Source organism: Danio aesculapii, chromosome 6 (genome assembly GCF_903798145.1).
Source record: "Danio aesculapii chromosome 6, fDanAes4.1, whole genome shotgun sequence".
Classification (NCBI taxonomy): domain Eukaryota; kingdom Metazoa; phylum Chordata; class Actinopteri; order Cypriniformes; family Danionidae; genus Danio; species Danio aesculapii.
The window spans coordinates 3,096,622-3,116,523 of NC_079440.1; the positions used below are offsets into that span (position 1 = coordinate 3,096,622).

General features: G+C 37.3%; 1 protein-coding gene and 1 pseudogene across 1 annotated transcript in view; both read right to left on the reverse strand.

Moving 5' to 3' along the window:
* chchd6b (coiled-coil-helix-coiled-coil-helix domain containing 6b) overlaps positions 1-4,936 on the reverse strand; it is a 62,814-nt gene extending 57,878 nt beyond the window's left edge. Inside the window, 4 exon segments of the mRNA XM_056459332.1 lie at positions 725-743; positions 746-772; positions 847-940; positions 4,691-4,936. Coding sequence (XP_056315307.1) covers positions 725-743; positions 746-772; positions 847-940; positions 4,691-4,774 — 224 coding nt within the window. The 5' untranslated portion in view covers positions 4,775-4,936.
* A 1,017-nt stretch (positions 4,937-5,953) lies between these two features.
* LOC130230124 (potassium/sodium hyperpolarization-activated cyclic nucleotide-gated channel 2-like) lies at positions 5,954-18,034 on the reverse strand (annotated as a pseudogene).
* Positions 18,035-19,902: the final 1,868 nt, after the last annotated feature.

The following is a 19,902-nucleotide window of genomic DNA, read 5'->3' on the forward strand; positions in this document are numbered from 1 at the left end:
CCTAATGTATAATAATAATGATTAGCTAATATATACATAATGCCGGCATGCGTGGTGCTTTGACTGGATATCTAGGTCAAAAGCAACCTGTTGCACGGCATAGACTAGCCTATAGTGTGGAAAAATATCATTCACAACCTGGGACGCGTTTACCAAAACCATCGTTAGCCAACTAAGGTCGCAAGTTCCGTCGTTACAAACATAGCTCGTTGATTTGCCAAACGTTAGTATATAAAAGTTTAGTTTTACATATAGGACAGGACAGGACAGTAGAAGTTACAGACAGGAAAGTATTGGGAGCAGAGAGAGGGGAAGGGTAGGCAAAAGACCTCGAGCCGGGATTCGAACTCGGGTCGCCGTGAGTACCATGGGTGCTATATGTCAGCGCACTTAACCACTAGGCTACTTGCGCCGACATACGTTTTAGTTTCAGTTTTAAAGCGCATAAGATTTGCTACGGTTGCGCCGTCCGTCCACACTACACCAGTTTTCGAGTGCCGATATTAGGATCGATCCGCCCACCCCTAGCACACACACACGCCCACACGCATGCTTAATTTCTATTTAAAATAGCATTTTTTTATTGTCAGAGAAAAATAAAGCAAATGTACCAAGATATTAACCCATGAATGAATACATAACTAACTATTATTATCATTATCAGCTGCAGTATTTGATCCTCAGGAACAGTGATGAACATGAGCGTGTGCAGTTGAACACTGACCGTCTCCTCAGCTCCTCCGTGCTTCTGCTGCAGACGCTCTGGAAGCTTCTGAAACATCGATAACACAGTCAACCTTCAGCTTTAATGCTGGATTACTGAAGAGGAGCAGAAGCGCTTCATACCTGGATCTGCTTTGACACTTTCTGCTTTATTTGATGCTGGTTTGGATGAAGCAGGTCCAGACTCTCGCATCCGCTGAAGAACCTCACCGGACAACTAAACAGAGTAAAACACAGTGAATAGAAGTTCTGGGCAAAAAAATTAATCAAAGATAATTGCATCTAAAATAAAAGTTTGTTTTGACATAAAATCTAGTGTCTGAATAATACGCAGGTTAGTGATACTCCATCAGCTGTTTTCGTTTCTGTCAGCTTTGTGTTTTTGACTGTTTGGCGCCATCTTGTGTCTGAATAATGCGCAGGTTAGTGTATACTCCATCAGCTGTTTCTGTCAGCTTTGCATTTTGACTGTTTGGCGCCATCTAGTGTCTGAATAATGCGCAGGTTAGTGTATACTCCATCAGCTGTTTCTTTCAGCTTTGCGTTTTTGACTGTTTGGCGCCATCTAGTGTCTGAATAATGCGCAGGTTAGTGTATACTCCATCAGCTGTTTCTGTCAGCTTTGCATTTTGGACTGTTTGGCGCCATCTTGTGTCTGAGTAATGCACAGGTTAGTGTATACTCCATCAGCTGTTTTAGTTTCTGTCAGCTTTGTGTTTTTGGCGCCATCTTGTGTCTGAATAATGCTCAAGTTAGTGTATACTCCATCAGCTGTTTTCATTTCTGTCAGCTTTGCGTTTTTGACAGTTTGGCGCCATCTTGTGTTTGAATAATGTGCAGGTTAGTGTATACTCCATCAGCTGTTTCTGTCAGCTTTGCATTTTGGACTGTTTGGCGCCATCTTGTGTCTGAGTAATGCACAGGTTAGTGTATACTCCATCAGCTGTTTTAGTTTCTGTCAGCTTTGTGTTTTTGGCGCCATCTTGTGTCTGAATAATGCTCAAGTTAGTGTATACTCCATCAGCTGTTTTCATTTCTGTCAGCTTTGCGTTTTTGACAGTTTGGCGCCATCTTGTGTTTGAATAATGTGCAGGTTAGTGTATACTCCATCAGCTGTTTCTGTCAGCTTTGCATTTTGGACTGTTTGGCGCCATCTTGTGTCTGAGTAATGCACAGGTTAGTGATACTCCATCAGCTGTTTTAGTTTCTGTCAGCTTTGTGTTTTTGGCGCCATCTTGTGTCTGAATAATGCTCAAGTTAGTGTATACTCCATCAGCTGTTTCATTTCTGTCAGCTTTGCGTTTTTGACAGTTTGGCGCCATCTTGTGTTTGAATAATGTGCAGGTTAGTGTATACTCCATCAGCTGTTTTCATTTCATGTCAGCTTTGTGTTTTTGACTCCATCTTGTGTCTGAATAATGCACAGGTTAGTGTATACTCCATCAGCTGTTTTCTTTTCTGTCAGCTTTGTCATATGTATTATGTTTACATAAATACACAGATGCATGCATTTATTTGAGAAAATGTTTATTTATATTTAGATAAGAAATATATATCTGTATGATACAAATTATATATTAACTAAATATCTATGCAACAAAATTGCTTCATATAGTTTTGTTTGCATGTGTGTGTGTATCACATATACATAATAAATATATAAAAAAAAGTAATAATCACTAGTAAAAAGTTATTGATGAGTGGGTAATGCAAAACTGCAGACTCAACACAATAAATGATAAATCATGAATTAAATAAAGCAAAATAAATAAAGCAGAATTTCACCACTAACTGAACCTTAATAAATAAATGCAGACCAGCACTTATTCATGTGAACGTGAAAATAAAATAGCTAAATATTTAGATTGCACTTAATTATTATTTTGATTTAAATGTAAAATATTTCTGCATCTGGTAATACTAGAATATTTATTTTAATCACAGTAAGTTTTTACCCTAAAGTGGTATGATTTTAATATCAGCGACTACGTTTACATGGACATCAGTAATCGAATTATCTGCCTTAATCTAATTAAGACAATAATAAGATGAAGGCGTTCACATGAGTTGCTTTTTGAATGTTCCTTTCATGATCGCGTTTTACATGTTATAACACATAATTCGATTAACGTCATTGCGTCTCTGCACTATCCACATTTCCTCTGGAGTTTCATGTAATTTCAGGTGTTTCATTTTTAATTTGTGGAATTAACCTGCAGTTTCGCACTTTCACTTTCATTCAGGAACATTTCATGCATGCCCCCCGTGACAAACGAGATATTGGATGCGAGTATGAAGAGCTGCAAGAGTGTAGATTTGGTGGAATTTCCTACCGCACACTGAATTGGAGAGAAATAAACTCTGCATTTCACGATGCAGGGGTCTGTGGTCTTCACTGACTCAGTAGGTGTTGATAATACTGTCAGACAGCCGTGTGTGTGTGGACTATGCTGTCGCAAAACGCAGTGAAAAGTCCTACATGACAATAATAGTTTGATTGCAGTGTTTACATGTCTGCACTGCATTTCAATAATGCCACTAAAATCAGCATACTCCACATGTCTTCATTCCATTACTCTTTAGTTCGATTATGACCTTAATCTGATTAAATTAATCAATAATCGCTGTTTACATGGTCCACTCTTAATCTGAATATTGTCTTAATCATATTAAAATCAGATTATTGGTGTCCATGTAAATGTAATCACGGATTAGTAGGCCCACACGGAATCTGCGCGTGCAGAATTCCACAGATTTTCCGCCCATCATTGATTCGGTTTTATTTACTAGTGTAAATTTATATATATTCAGTTTTTAAATTAATTTTAGTATTAATATTGACTAATATGAAAATGTTCATTTAATTTATTCACAATACATTTTGTAAAATAATATTTTCTGTCTTTAAGTAGATATATTATATAGAACACTTGCTTTGTTAACTAAATAAAGTGGATCTAATTGGATTTACATTGTAAACCTTAAATACAAGCTAAAAAGGTATTATTTTGTAGTTCATATATTAAGATTTTAGTTATGATACTCCAAAAATAATTCCACAGAAATCTGCAGATTTTTAACAAAATTCTGCGCAGAAATAGCAAAAAATATCTGCAGATTCCGTCTGGCGCTACTGATAAGTTAATGATTTGCAGTTGAAAATGGTCGCTAATGTATAAAGAACACACAAAATATATGAAATAATTGTTTACTTTTTCCCTAATTGTCTTTTGAAAAGCTGTTGGTAATTTGTTGTGTTTAGTCTAGTTTATCTTTTTAATTTTAAATTCTATATAGTGCTTATATATTTCAGTACTTAAAATACAACGACAACAACAAATGATGCCTTGCTTAAAAAATAATGTAATGTGTGAAATAAAATTATGTTTTGTTTTTTTATTCGAGTTAACATTTATTTATTTTATTTCTTTACATAAAAACAGTAAACTTCTGACACACATCAACAAAAAGCTAGGAGACATACAGAAACACTTTAAAATGTTGAAAATAGCCACCTGATGCACCACAACATGTTTGCTAACACAAATGTAAACCATATTTAATCAAATAAGAATAATTTACATGATTTGAAAGAAATTAATTAATTTAAAGAACGTCTGATCAGTGTTGTGTGTCTCTGACCTTGAATGACAGCAGATAAAATTACTGTACAGGTTTCAGTTTCACAGCAGATTAACATGAACATAAACACGAGAACAATGCAGTAAAATGAGTGTATTCCACCCTGATTTCACCACACTTGACTTAGTGTTGCTAATGAAACACTGACACTTATTTATATATATTTTCTCAGTCATTTAAGTTCATAAAAGGACAATTACAATTAGCATTCCGTTCATATAACCACAATTAGATTAATATATCACATCTGAATTGTGTTTAAGTACAGTATCAGCACGCAGGACATTATAAAGTGTGTGTTCTGCTAATATGTGTGTATCTTCACCTTTACTCCGTGAAGGACTGTGACATTTTCCTTTTCATCCAGGCCAAATGACACGGACCGGTTCCTGCTGTCAGCAGCCCCCATCAGCCCGAAAAACACCCACAATTCTGAGAAAAACACTGATTATTTCAGCCAAAAGCCGTCTGAGGGTCACTGCGTCCCGCTACATGCGGAGAAAACCGTCAAACATCCGAATAGACTTCATCAGGCGTCACGCGGAAGCGCAACGGAACTATGGGAAGTGTAGTTTAATGGTGTAATTCGGTGCAGTGACGTCACATTGTACAAATAAAAGTCCCGTTGATTAATATCGCAAGAAAAGTCACGTGTGAAGAAAATACAAACGAAATAACGTTACCGGTCACAAAATGGGAGCCGGTTTATTCAGATAGAAGTGTAAAATGTATAAGAAAAACATCTAAACGCTGTTTAAATTATAATATAGTCTCAAAATGAAAACGTTATTCACACCTCAAAACGTCAGACAGATCCTGCTTGTTAAATGCAAACGTCACTGCAAGAATTTTCCAAAATAAAAGTCCTCAGAATCTCGGATGAGCATTCTGTACTGCTTGACTCTACTTGATTTGGGAAAAAAAAAATGTGTGTTTGTGTGTGCAATGTGATATAAATTGTACATGAATTACAAATTAGGATTGAACAAAACATTTATATTTATACGTATACTTTATTATATCAAATAGTGGCAAATTTACTTACAATTATTCAAATAAAATATGATTAAAATAAATTAATCACAACATTGAACATTTAAAATGCATTAAGTTTATTTACAATCAAATAAAGAACTCAAATTGTGTTATTAAAATTATATTCTTCACAATTTAAACAAACTACAAAATATTTTCTTTCATTTAAATGATAAAAGTACAAAACATTTGAATAATAATAATTAATGTAAATTGGCTATTTAAAAAAAATATTGGCAGCAGACAATCAAAACATTGTTTATTTTTATGTATTATGTGTCAGGTATATTTACAATTATTTAAATATAAATATAATGGTGTTATTAAAATTATATTATCAACAACATCTCAAATTTTAACCTACAAAATATTTTTCACTGAAATTATAAAAGAAGCAATGCAATTACTTAAAATAATACTAACAGTGATAATATTAATACTACTACTACTACTATTAATAATAATAATAATAATAATAATAATAATAATAATAATACTAATCATGAAAATGAGCTAATACTTGAGAAAAACACTCATCAGTGATGGTCATCTCTCAGACGCTGCTTGATGTCGATGGCTGTGTAACCTGGATCTCCAGCTCATTGCCTTTAATAAACAAACACAAATCATCAAAATACAACTTATTTACTTCAATATATTTCTCACTTACAGTATTAATGTAAACAATTAATGCAAGCATGTCAATCCAAAGAAGAGATGAGTTGAATAAATCAAGAATAATTACTTTCACTTGATGATAGTTAATGTTAGATCATACTGGTTAAGATTAAATTAGAGTTTTTCAGAATAAAGCTTGACAGGTCTATCAGCAGCTCGATGCAAAGCAGAGCACTGTTGAATAAGATTGAATGGCTTTAATACTGCGAAGAACAACCATCCTGGATGTACTTTATCCTGCTTAATACAAGGCTACTTTCCACAAAACATAAAACCTTGACACAAAACATTGTTCTGAGCTCAAATAGTATATTAATTCTTTAATTAAATGCAAGGCTGACAGAAATGAAAACAGCGGATGGAGTATACACTAATCTGCGCATTATTCAGACACTAGATGGCGCCAAAAACGCAAAGCTGACAGAAATGAAAACAGCTTATGGAGTATACACTAACCTGAGCATTATTCAGACACTAGATGGCGCCAAACAGTCAAAAACGCAAAGCTGACAGAAATGAAAACAGCTCATGGAGTATACACTAACCTGAGCATTATTCAGACACTAGATGGCGCCAAACAGTCAAAAACGCAAAGCTGACAGAAATGAAAACAGCTGACGGAGTATACACTAACCTGAGCATTATTCAGACACTAGTTGGCGCCAAACAGTCAAAACGCAAAGCTGACAGAAACTAAAACAGCTGATGGAGTATACACTAACCTGTGCATTATTCAGACACTAGATGGCGCCAAACAGTCAAAACGCAAAGCTGACAGAAACTAAAACAGCTGATGGAGTATACACTAACCTGAGCATTATTCAGACACAAGATGGTGCTAAAACGCAAAGCTGACAGAAATGAAAACAGCTGATGGAGTATACACTAACCTGTGCATTATTCAGACACTAGATGGCGCCAAACAGTCAAAAACGCAAAGCTGACAGAAACTAAAACAGCTGATGGAGTATACACTAACCTGCGCATTATTCAGACACTAGATGGCGCCAAACAGTCAAAAACGCAAAGCTGACAGAAACTAAAACAGCTGATGGAGTATACACTAACCTGAGCATTATTCAGACACAAGATGGTGCTAAAACGCAAAGCTGACAGAAATGAAAACAGCTGATGGAGTATACACTAACCTGCACATTATTCAGACACAAGATGGAGCTAAAAACAAAGCTGAATGAAAGCTGACAGAAATGAAAACAGCTGATGGAGTATACACTAACCTGAGCATTATTCAGACACTAGATGGCGCCAAACAGTCAAAAACACAAAGCTGACAGAAATGAACAGCTGATGGAGTACTCAGTTCCCGAATGAGCCTCTGTTATTCAGCGGTTGAAATATCGGAATAACATACCTTGGAATGTCATAACTGACCAATCAGAATCGAGTATGTATTGATTAATATAAAATGTATGCTGTGTGTAAGACTTGCCCTCCAGGTCCCGTTCCTTCTCTTCAGCCGCTGTTTCTCTCATTTTCTTCACGTTTTGAGGAAACTGTTTCTGGATCATCTCAAAATCTTTCAGCGATAGAGAGAACAGGCTGCAGGTGGTCAGGGCACGAGCGGAGATCTGCTGCCTTTCGCCCAGTAAAAAGCTAATGTCTGTGGAAACAACAAGAAGAATTTACCATGTTTCTAAAGCCCGGATCATTAAAATAAGACATATTATGTAGATCATTTCTTGCAGCTTGTCAAATTTTCCTCTATTTGAGTGTGAGCAAAAACATGCCATTTGTGTGTGTGGTCCCTTTAAATGCAAATGAGAAGCTGTTTTACAAATAAGGGTGGAGCCTTTGCTATTCTGACACTCCAGAAACAACAAAACATGTGCATATGATGCAGTCAAAATGTGAGAAACGACCAGCAGCGGATTAAAGGGACAGTTCACCCAAAAATAAAAATCTGTTTACTCTCTCTCAACCTTTATGAGTTTCTTTCTTCAGTTGAACATAAAAGAAGATACTTTGAAGAAAGCTGAAAACCTGTAACCATTGACTTCCATAGTAGGACAAACACATACTGGTATTCCACAATAATACAGATTGCAATAATAAACCGGGGCGACATGGTGGCCAGTGGTAAGCACTGTCACCTCACAATAAGAATGTCACTGGTTCGAGTCCTGATTTGCTCAGTTGGCATGTCAGTGTGGAGTTTGCATGTTCTCCCTGTATTGGCGTGGGTTTCCTCTGGGTGCTCCGGTTTCCCCCACAGTCCAAACACATGTGCTATAGGGGAATTGAATGAACTAAATTGGCCGCAGCGTATGTGTGTGCATGAGTGTGAATGGATGTTTCCCAGTGATGGGTTGCAGCTGGAAGGACAGTGTGTAAAACATATGCTGGATAAGTTGTTGGTTCATTTTGCTGAGGCAACCCCTAATGAATAAATAGACTAAGCTGAAGGAAAACGAAATGAAATAATAAACCACGCCCCTCTTACTGAAACTTTTCTACCAGGGAATGATATGCATTAAAAAGCCCCTCCCCCTACTCAATATTCATTTTCTGTCTGAAGTACATCAATATACTGAATTAAAAGCAACTACCCCTTCACAGTACCCACAATACTCCAATATTGTCTTGTCGCAGATTAAACCGATGTTAAGCATCACCTCCGAAATGTTCTCCATCTTTCTTCTCCTTCTGTTGATGGTGGCCCTTCACTAGGACGTGACCGCTGTCGATGAAGAACATGTAATCTGCCACGGTGTCCTTTTCAATAATGACATCACCGGGAGAGAAAAGCTCAGCATTTAGACACATCAGCACAGCTCTGCTGAAGTTTACGTCCCATGACATGAACATGGCGTTTTTCTTCACAAGGTTTGAGCAGATATCTGCCATAATATCCTTTAAAACAGAAAACATAGCACTATCAATCAATCAATTAGGGGCAATTCAAGCGACGTAAGCAGTTTACTCAGAAAAAAACACACTAAAAAGCAGCCACTATAATTTAAAGAAAAATAAACTTAAATTTAAAGTAAAACTGAAAACCTGTAACCATCAACTTCCATAGTAAGAAAAAAAAACAAACTAAGGAAGTCAATGGTAACAGGTTTCCAGCATTCTTCAAAATATCTTTTTTTTAGTTCAACAGAACAGAAAAAGAGCCCCTATTATGCAGTATAACAGGTCATATTTTGGTTTTGGGGGCCTCCAACAACAGGCTGATATGCATGTAAGGTAAAAAAAAACGTTAATTGTATTATAAATGCATTATTTTTAGCTATTTTTCCCAACGACTCCCATATGATTTGTTTAATGATTCATTTGTTCCCAAATCCCTCCTTTGAGCGAGGCTAATCTGCTGTGATTGGTCTGACAACCCAGTGTGTTGTGATTGGTCAACTGGGTTCAGCGCGAGACAGAAAGAAATGCCCACCACGGCTATGAAGAGTACAATGCAGGAGTGCATTAAAGCAAAGACTCTAGAATACACAAAACGTGTCACTCGTATATTTTTTAATGGGGAAAAGTGTAAAGGTCAAATGGCGAATAAAGATTATCTTCTAGTACAGGAGCCAATCAGCGATCACTATTTGTCAAATAAAGCCCGCCTTCTAGTACAGGAGCCAATCAGTGATCACTATATGATGAATAAAGCCCGCCTTTTAGTACAGAAGCCAATCAGCGATCACTATATGGCAAATAAAGCCCGCCTTCTAGTACAGGAGCCAATCAGCGATCACTATTTGGCGAATATAGCCCGCATTCTAGTACAGAAGCCAATCAGCGATCACTATATGGCAAATAAAGCCCGCCTTCTAGTACAGGAGCCAATCAGCGATCACTATATGTCAAATAAAGCCCACCTTTTAGTACAGGAGCCAATCAGTGATCACTATATGGCAAATAAAGCCCGCCATCTAGTCCAGGAGCCAATCAGCGATCACTATATGGCAAATAAAGTCCGCCTTCTAGTACAGAAGCCAATCAGCGATCACTATATGGCAAATAAAGCCCGCCTTCTAGTACCAGGAGCCAATCAGCGATCACTATTGGCGAATATAGCCCGCCTTCTAGTACAGAAGCCAATCAGCGATCACTATATGGCAAAATAAGCCCGCCTTCTAGTAACAGGAGCCAATCAGCGATCACTATATGTCAATAAAGCCCGCCTTCTAGTACAGAAGCCAATCAGCGATCACTATATGGCAAATAAAGCCCGCCTTCTAGTACAGAAGCCAATCAGCGATCATATATGGCAAATAAAGCCCACCTTCTAGTACAGGAGCCAATCAGCGATCACTATATGGCAAATAAAGCCCGCCTTCTAGTACAGAAGCCAATCAGCGATCACTATATGGCAAATAAAGCCGCCTTCTAGTACAGAAGCCAATCAGCGATCACTATATGGCAAATAAAACCCGCCTTCTAGTACAGGAGCCAATCAGCGATCACTATATGTCAAATAAAGCCCGCCTTCTAGTACAGAAGCCAATCAGCGATCACTATATGGCAATAAAGCCCACCTTCTAGTACAGGAGCCAATCAGCGATCACTATATGGCAAATAAAGCCCACCTTCTAGTACAGGAGCCAATCAGCGATCACTATATGGCAAATAAAGCCCGCCTTCTAGTACAGAAGCCAATCAGCGATCACTATATGGCAAATAAAGCCCGCCTTCTAGTACAGGAGCCAATCAGCGATCACTATATGTCAAATAAAGCCCGCCTTCTAGTACAGAAGCCAATCAGCGATCACTATATGGCAAATAAAGCCCGCCTTCTAGTACAGGACCCAATCAGCAATCGCTATATGGCAAATAAAGCCCGCCTTCTAGTACAGGAGCCAATCAGCGATCGCTTTATGGCGAATAAAGCCCGCCTTCTAACACAGGAGCCAATCAGCAATCGCTATATGGCAAATAAAGCCCACCTTCTAGTACAGGAGCCAATCTAAAGGGAAAGGTGCATACATGTTTTACTGGATCTGGTACTACATATTAGGTGATGTACCGTATCGACGTCGAGGCGCTCAAGAAAAAGATTCGAACACAACACGATTCAATTATTCAACTCTGAGTCGACTATTTCATTAAAGAATCAATAGTTTTAAACAAGGTGAACTTTCAGATTTAACCCTCAGCTGGATGTTTTCATTCACTTAAGGCTGGCTCACACTCACATTGTAGCATGTCAGACTGCGTGAACATAGCTCCCATGTCACACTGTAATTTCAGACTGAACGTCAATAAACACGTGCCAACACGGAAGAAAACTCCCCCGGAGTTTGACGTCATCCACCTGTGACACTTTCAGTATCCCGCGTTCTGAAATGATTCCTCACAGTAAACGTAAACAATTTGTAGCGGCAATTTTGCACATGGCGTGTCTCAATAATAAACCAGGAAGAAAAACTGTTTCCCCGCGATCATTTGAATTGTCGAACGGATTGCGTCATCAGACTCTGCGCTCTTATTGGTTCTTGGATTGACGCTCATCACAGCTGTTGTCACACTGCAGGAAAGTGTCTGAAATATTCTGAAACTGCCAGAACTTCATCGGAAGAAAAATCTGATCGCAACGGGCATTACACGGCTGTCTGTGAACATGTCAAACCAATCAAAAATCACAGATTTAAGCCGAGGATTTCAGGAATCTTTTCCCAAAACTGTTGCTGAAATCTCAGTGTGAGCAGGGCTTTAGTGCTGCATGGAAGCTCATTTACTAGGGGCTCTCTAATTTTGGAGTGAACTATCCCTTTCAATATGAAAAAGCAAACTTTTCTTCTCTCATATTTTTCACATATTAAGCAGAAACACAATTTCGATACATTATCCAGATAACAAGTCTACTCAAAGTAAATGCATCGTAATTAAAGAAGATTTACAAATCAGTACTAGTAAACAAACAAAAAGATAGAGGAGGAATATGGGTTTTCAGCACCTTTCTCAGCCGTTTGGAGACCACATCGAGGACGTTCTTTTTGTAGATCTGCCACTTGCAATCTGCGGTGATGCGCTGACGCAGGGTTAAGGGTCGGTTGCTGAACCAGGAAGGAGGACTGAATCTGGCTCATCTGCAATATTCAATGCTTGTCTTTATATCACGAATAAACCTCAGCTTCACGTCTAAACTCAAATTCACTCAAGAGCACCTTGTTCTTGCCAGCGCCAGACAAGCTCCCAAATGTGTGATCAAGCATGCCATGTATACAAAAACATAAAAAATCCGATCACCATGCTGATCAGAGCCATCCACTGTTCCTCCAGACCTAAAGAACAGAAGAGAATCACTTCAAACTGATGTGTTTTTGCAATTCCAGGACATCATGTCTGTCATGGCTTATCTTTCTGGCAGAAACATCTGATCCCAAGTTTGATCTATAAATCTAATGTTAAAGGCACAGTGTGTAATTTTCGCCACTAGAGGGTGCATATTCATAAAAAACAAAGATGTATTTGATGATTTGAGTGTGGAATCTTCATCATCCTATGGGACTCATGCAGAAAATCATGTTAATGGATGAGTGAAGTATTCAATGCTTATTATCATGGTATGAAGCAGAGTAAGGGGCCGTTCACATATTGCATCTATTGTGAGTGAAAGTTTGTAATTTTCGACACACTCTTCATTTTCCAGGCGCAACTTGTTGAACGCATTTCAAATTTTCAGAATGTTGCAGGCACACCGCAGGTCATGTGATTAGAGCCAAAGACTCTAGAATACACAAGACGTGTCACTTGTGCAGTTTTGAATGGGGAAAAGTGTAACGGTCAATATGGCGAATGAAGCCCCGCCTACTACTAAAGGAGCCAATCAGCGATCGCTATAGACTGATGTTTCTCCGGAGGGGGAAAGCTGGGTGTTGCTAGATCAGATATGGTTGCGGTTGAAAGTAAACGAGAATTATTTATATTATTTATTATATTTTCCATTTATTGTATTATATTAACGCCTACCCCCACCACCTCAGACCGACGAAATCTGAGAATTTAACTGAAAACAAACAGGAGGTGCATTTTTAGATTTCAATTAAAGATCACAAGAGCAAACTATTGTTTTACTCTTAATGACATGCACAGATGAATCGTTAGCAATGTGAGTGAACAAAAGTTTTGATTTCATGTGTACTTTAACGATCTTGTTCTCAAAAAAGAAAGTGTCAAATGAACTGGTGACGTACGTGTTGGAAACTCCAGGAATGGCCAGGACATTTGCTTCAAAGCTCTGAAGGATGCGTACCTGTATTTTTCCCCAATCGAGCTGTGCTGTAAAATGCAACACAAAAAAGGAAGACACATTAAATATCAAATCAATATAAGCCTGACAGAGATGCTGTATTAAAAATGAGACAAACCGTGAGGTTGTTCTTCACGATCCAGCAGTCGTATGGAAATCCCTCTATAGCAGCAACAAAGTACTGAATGCAGGAGTCCCAATGCCAGATCACAGCCATCATAAAGAGCACAAACAGCAGTCTCAGAAACTTTTTCACATCTTCCAGGCGAATATCAGACACCTAGAATGACACGATATAGTCAACGATACACAAGATATGTGAAGAAAAAAGTGAGAAAACACCACATTCATTCATTTTCTTTCGGCTTAATCCCTTTATTCATCAGGGGTCGCACAGCGGAATGAACCGCCAACTATTCCAGCATATGTTTTACACGGTGGATGCCCTTCCAGCTGCAACCCAGTACTTGGAAACACCCATACACACTTATTCACACACACACTCATACACTACGGCCAATTTAGTTCATCAATTCCCCTCTATAGTGCATGTGTTTGGGCTATGGGGGAAACCGGAGCACCCGGAGGAAACCCACGCTAACACGGGGAGAACATGCAAACTCCACACAGAAATGCTAACAGGCTCAGCCAGGGCTCGAAGCAACAACCTTCTTGCTGTGTGGCCACAGTGCTAACCACTGAGCCACCGTGTTGCACCAAGAAAACACCACAAAATATCAAAATATTGTAAGAATTGCATTTTGGAGGCCAAACTGCATATCATGTTTGTTTTATGTTTTTATTTAATATAAAAATCTGATCAATTAATCTGCTCACTGCATTTATTTCCTCAAAAGTGAAATAATACAATAAATAAGTGATAAGTTATTTAAATTAGAATGATTAAGCAAAGTAGAAAGATTTTTGAAGGAATTAAAAATATTTTAAAAACTATGGCTGCGTCCGAAATGGCATACTTCCATACTGTATAGCACTGTAAAAACAGTATGCGAGCCGAGAAGTATGTCCAAATTCATAAGCTGCCTCTTAAATGGCACACTATGCACTATGTACTTATGCACTTACACACTCAACAGCATGTGATTCCGCCATTTTGGAGTGAAAGCGATCGGCCCGTCCATTGGATCTGTCGCGATGGCAAGCAGCTGCTTTGTTTTTTTTTTATTTATTTAAAAAGCGCATTAAAGCTAAGATACAACCTGAAAGACGACAATACAACACTTACGATCACAATCATCAGCACGTTTATTAGTTTATTTTACAGACTTATAATATGCTCTTGCTCTATTGGAATTTTCATTCCAAAATGGCGCCGCCGCGCCATCTAGTGGCTGTTTCCCAAATCACACCTGAGTGTCGCCTCTGCTGATTCTATGCTCTTTGATACTACTGACATTCATATTGTATAGAACGTACTTCGCTAATGGTCGAGTAGTACATTTAAACTCAAAAGCAGGACACAGCCTTTATTTGCATAGAAAACAGTTAAACAGTATGCAAATTGAGACACGCTTTTGGAATATGCAGCATGTGTCACCTGGATTATACTGTGAAGCATCTTTTTTTATATTTTATAAAAGCTTATTGCGTGGGTGACACGGTGGCTCAGTGGTTAGCACTGTGGCCTCACATCTAGAAGGTCACTGGTTCGAGTCCCAGCTGAGCCTGCCGGTGTTTCTGTTTGGAGTTTGGTCCTGTCTTGGTGTGGGTTTCCTCCGGGTGCTCCGGTTTCCCCCACAGTCCAAAACACATGCGCTATAGGGGAACTGATGAACTAAATTGGCCGTAGTGTATGAGTGTGTGAATGAGAGTGTATGGGTGTTTCCCAGCACTGGATTGCAGCTGGAAGGGCATCCGCTGCGTAAAAAATATGCTGGAATAGTTGGCGGTTCACTCCGCTGTGGCGACCCCTAAGCTGAATGAAAATAATATGAATAGTGCTTTTTCTTCTAGCGATTTCTAAGTGCGATGGTGGTGAGCAATGCTACAACGTACATTTTCCAAGGCGAAGCAGAATCTGAGGAGCTTCGGCACTCGCAGCAGACGGATCATGCTGAGGAAGCGGGCGAACATCAGAATCCGGACCATCTTGGACGCCAGAAGCGAGCTGGTGTCTGTGATGTTAAAAACTGCTCCTGTGGACAATCAGGTTGTGCTGTGAGAACGTCCGTCTCTCAGAAGCGATCAGTGAGTGATACTGAAAGATGAATCAATTACCACAATGATAATAATGATGTCGACCGGAAAGGCGGCCACCAGATCTGGAACAAACCAGCTGTGCAAATAATCCTCTTTGATTTTCTGAGGATCAAGGATGGCCTGGAGAGAAAGAGCAATGCATTAGAGTTCATTTACATGCTCGGTGATATTTTCTTCAAGTCATAATGTTCCTACTTCTCCGTTTTTCGTTGAAAATGCCGATACAGAAATTCATGCCGACGTCCAGCAAACAAGATATCGGAGAGCACGTTGAAGGCCACCCAGTATTTGTGGGCGCTGTCCTGCATGTCCTCCGAAAAAGCAATGTCCAGAGGGATGGTTATGAGGTTCACAAAGGTCAAATGACCATAAACACAAGATAGCAGTGCCTGTAAATGAACAAAAAACACATTTTTGATATGATACAATCTATATGATGTATTTCTTTATAATTAAAAGTAGCATTATTTCTAATCAATGCCCAGGATTTTCACTTTTGGATTAAAGTTTCAATTTAAAGGCTTAATTAGGTTAACTACACTGTAAATAATCCTGGTTGCTTTACATTTTTAAGTTGAATCAAATAACTTTGAGTCCATTGAACTTTTATATTATGTTAAACTGACTTAAACCAGCTTGTGTAAGTTGTAAAATTAAGTTAGAACAAGATTAACGTAGTTTTAATAAGTTACAATGAACTAAACACATCTGCTGTCATGACTAATTGATCATGTAATTAGGTGAGGTTCGGGTAAATTATAGTAATTGGACAACAGTTGTTTGTTCTGTAGGCAATCAAAAAAAAATCTTCAGGCAGCTAATAATATTGACCTTAGCAGTTTTTTTTTTTTTACATTTTATTAAATGTATTTTGATTCATTCTAGCCAAAATGAAAAAATAAGATTTTATTTTTTCGCGGTTCGATACCAGCTCGGAGCGGGTGGTGGCGTAGGACCGACGGGGTTACACCTTGCGCATACAAAAATGGCCCCTACTTCATTATTCTGGCATTAACACTATGAATCAAAATACCTGCATAAAGTAAATGATATCTCAAAGCTTTTTACTGGGGCTCGTTTTTTTTCTCCCCGTGCCGCCCCCTAGCAAGATGCCGCTCTGGGCGATCGATCGCCCAAATTGCCTATGCCTAAATCCGCCACTGGGTTACGAGGTTTACAAAGGTCAAAATGACCATAGCAATGCCTGTAAATTATATATAAGTTATATAAAAAACAGCCTTGTTAAAATCAGACAGTACTAATGTCACTCCCTGACACACTTAAACACATTATATACTAATGAGAACATGGTATTTATTGATGAATGCATCCATTTAAGCAATGCAACTGAAGTCTCTGAAGAAAGGTATAAGTAAAATATATTTATAATTTGTTTTGTATCATTGAAATACGACAGAATTTTGCATTACTAGTTAAATGAGTTTTTCATTTAAATTTCATCCAGAATAGCCTATATAATATTATTAATAATTTATTAGCTGGTGGAATAGTCAAGTTAAAATCATTGTTGTGTTAAATGTCAAAATCAAAAATAGTCTGCAAAAAGTAGCTTTCAAAATAAGTATTTGATTTGATTCAACATTAATCCAAAACCTGAGAAAAGTGTATGCAATTAATTTATGTCTTGTTAGCCATGTTTGATTCACTCGGACAGTTTCACTGGGACAGATGTTAGATTCACTCGGACAGTTTGATTCACTAGGACAGATGTTAGATTCACTCGTACAATTTGATTCACTCGGACAGATTCACGAAAACCTGGGAAAGTGTTTATATTTAATGTATATTTTCTGTTAGCCAAGATTCATGTTCCTTCACAAAAGTTTAGTGGCTCTAAACCCTTTTTTTATTTATTCAGAATTGACCTTGACCCAATATGTGGACCAAACTCTCCGATTGAATCAAACTGTCCGAGTGAATCTAAAATATGTCCGAGTGAATCAAACTGTCCGAGTGAATCTAACATATGTCAAAGTGAATCAAACTGTCTAAGCTTGGCTAAGAGGAAACATAAATGAATTGTAATAAGACAATTTGATTCACTCGGACAGATGTTAGAATACTCGGACAGTTTGATTCAGTCGGACAGACGTTAACGTTATATTCACACAGAAAGTTTGATTCACTCGGACAGATGTTGAGATTCACACGGACAGTTTGATTCACTCGGACAGTTTGATCAAAGTCTCTTTAAGGTATTCTATAGTCTTAAGTTTGATTCACTCAGCTTCTCGCGTCGTACGGAACTAAAATAAAGCGCCTGATGAACTTCATGAGCTGATGAAAAAACAAAACTCGATTTATATTAATTGTTTTAAGTATTAAGTGTAAATTTAAGCCTATATGTTCGTGTTACCTGAAGTAGCTCCGAGGGTGAATAATCCAGGAGGCCTTCTCTTTATCTCCTTCTCCATGTTCACCTTTAATGTCGTGTTCATTTACTAATCGTTTCTCTTTTACGAGTTTTTGAAGTCCCGTCAGCCGTATTTGTGTCACTCTGTTCATCTGAATGTGGACCGACCGTGGAAATGCCGTTAATGTTTATTCGTTAAATGCGTTGTTTTGGTGTTAAACGATGCCGCACTTTTCAAATCTTAACGCAGTCAGCAGATAGATCGATCTGATTGGATGAGAAAATCAAAACATTTCATCACAACACTAAAACCCCAAACATCTCATTATGGTTTCAAATTAAAATGTACAAAAGCTATTTTGTGCAAATCTGAATGATCAAAATATTGGCATAATAATGTTTCATTTTCAGTGCAGCAGATTTAAAAATAAAACTCTTAATATTTATTCTAAAGTTTACTTAATTAAACGTTTAAAAGAATAAGTGATCATGTAAAAGTGTATTATATGGGATATTCTATCAAAAACGAGCATCTGTGCCTGAAATAAAAACATAAATAAAGTGAATAAAGAGTATTTCATCCCAAAGCTTTCTAAAATGGGGATTTCTGTGAGTTGTTCTGTAAAGGAATGTCATACAAACCCTGTCATTGTTCTTGACCTCAGCCCAATTGAACCTACAGCTTTAATAATTTTGTTATGCTAAAAACTGTTAGTTAGAACAAAAACAACTTCAGAAATAGCGAGTTTAAGTTGTTATCAATCACATCAATTGATTAAAAACATGAAATTACGAATAAATTCTACAAATAAATACTAAAAATGTATAATACAAATAAATTTACAATTGTCCCCGTGTTTCGGTCAGTCCTGTCACTTTGCATTAAATTTAACATAAAATGTGTGCAATACACCTTTAAGGCTATGACTCGAAGGTGACATAATTTGATGGAGAAGAAGCTGACAGTGATCAAGGATGAGTTATATCATTGAATTGCACCCTACTGAAAAAAAAACAGCTTAAACCAGCCTAGGCTGGTTGTCTGGTTTTAGCTGGTTGACCAGCCTGTTTTTAGAGGAGTTTTCCAGGCTGGTTTTCAGCCATTTCCAGCCTGGTCTAGCTGGTCAGGCTGGAAAATGACCAGCTAAATCCAGCTAAAACCAACTTGACCAGCCTGGTTTAAGCTGGACATAGCTGGTCTTGGCTGGGCTCCCAGCCTGGTTTTAGCTGGTCATTTTCCAGAGGGCCAAAACCCCTCTAAAACCAGGCTGGTCAACCAGCTAAAACCAGCCAACCAGCCTAGGCTGGTTTAAGCTGGATTGTTCAGCAGGGCATGATTTTATGCTTGTTTTTGTATGATTTTTTGAGGACGACAAGCTTAAGTCAGGCCCTGTCCCATTTTTATTAGTGAAAATGTACGTTTCTGGTAGAATGTCGATCATTTTAGATGATTAAAAAGTCCTGGCTGACAAATGTGTGTGGGAAAACAAAATAAACGCATAAAAATAAATATATTTGGGGTCAAACAGTCTTTTAATGTGTCATCAAATGATTCTTTAGTATATAAACTATTGTAACACTGATTGATGTTTTGGGTGTCTTCTTTAAATCATATCAAAATAAACTATATATTTAATGCAAAAAAAAAAGGATTTTATTTAGTTTTTAGCGACTGAAAATGAACTAAACTGGTATTTAACATAAATAAAATAAATTAAAATAAATAAAAGTATATTAAATAAAATAAATTAATTAAAACAAATAAAAATATATAAAATAAAACAAATTAAATTATTTAAATAAATAAAAATATATTAAATAAAATAAATTAAATTAATTAAAATAAATAAAAGTATATTAAATAAAATAAATTAATTAAAATAAATAAATATATATTAAATAAAATAAATTTAATTAATTAAAATAAATAAAAGTATATAAAATAAAATAAATTGATTTAATTAAATAAATAAAAATATATTAATAAAATAAAATAAATTAAAATATATTAAATAAAATA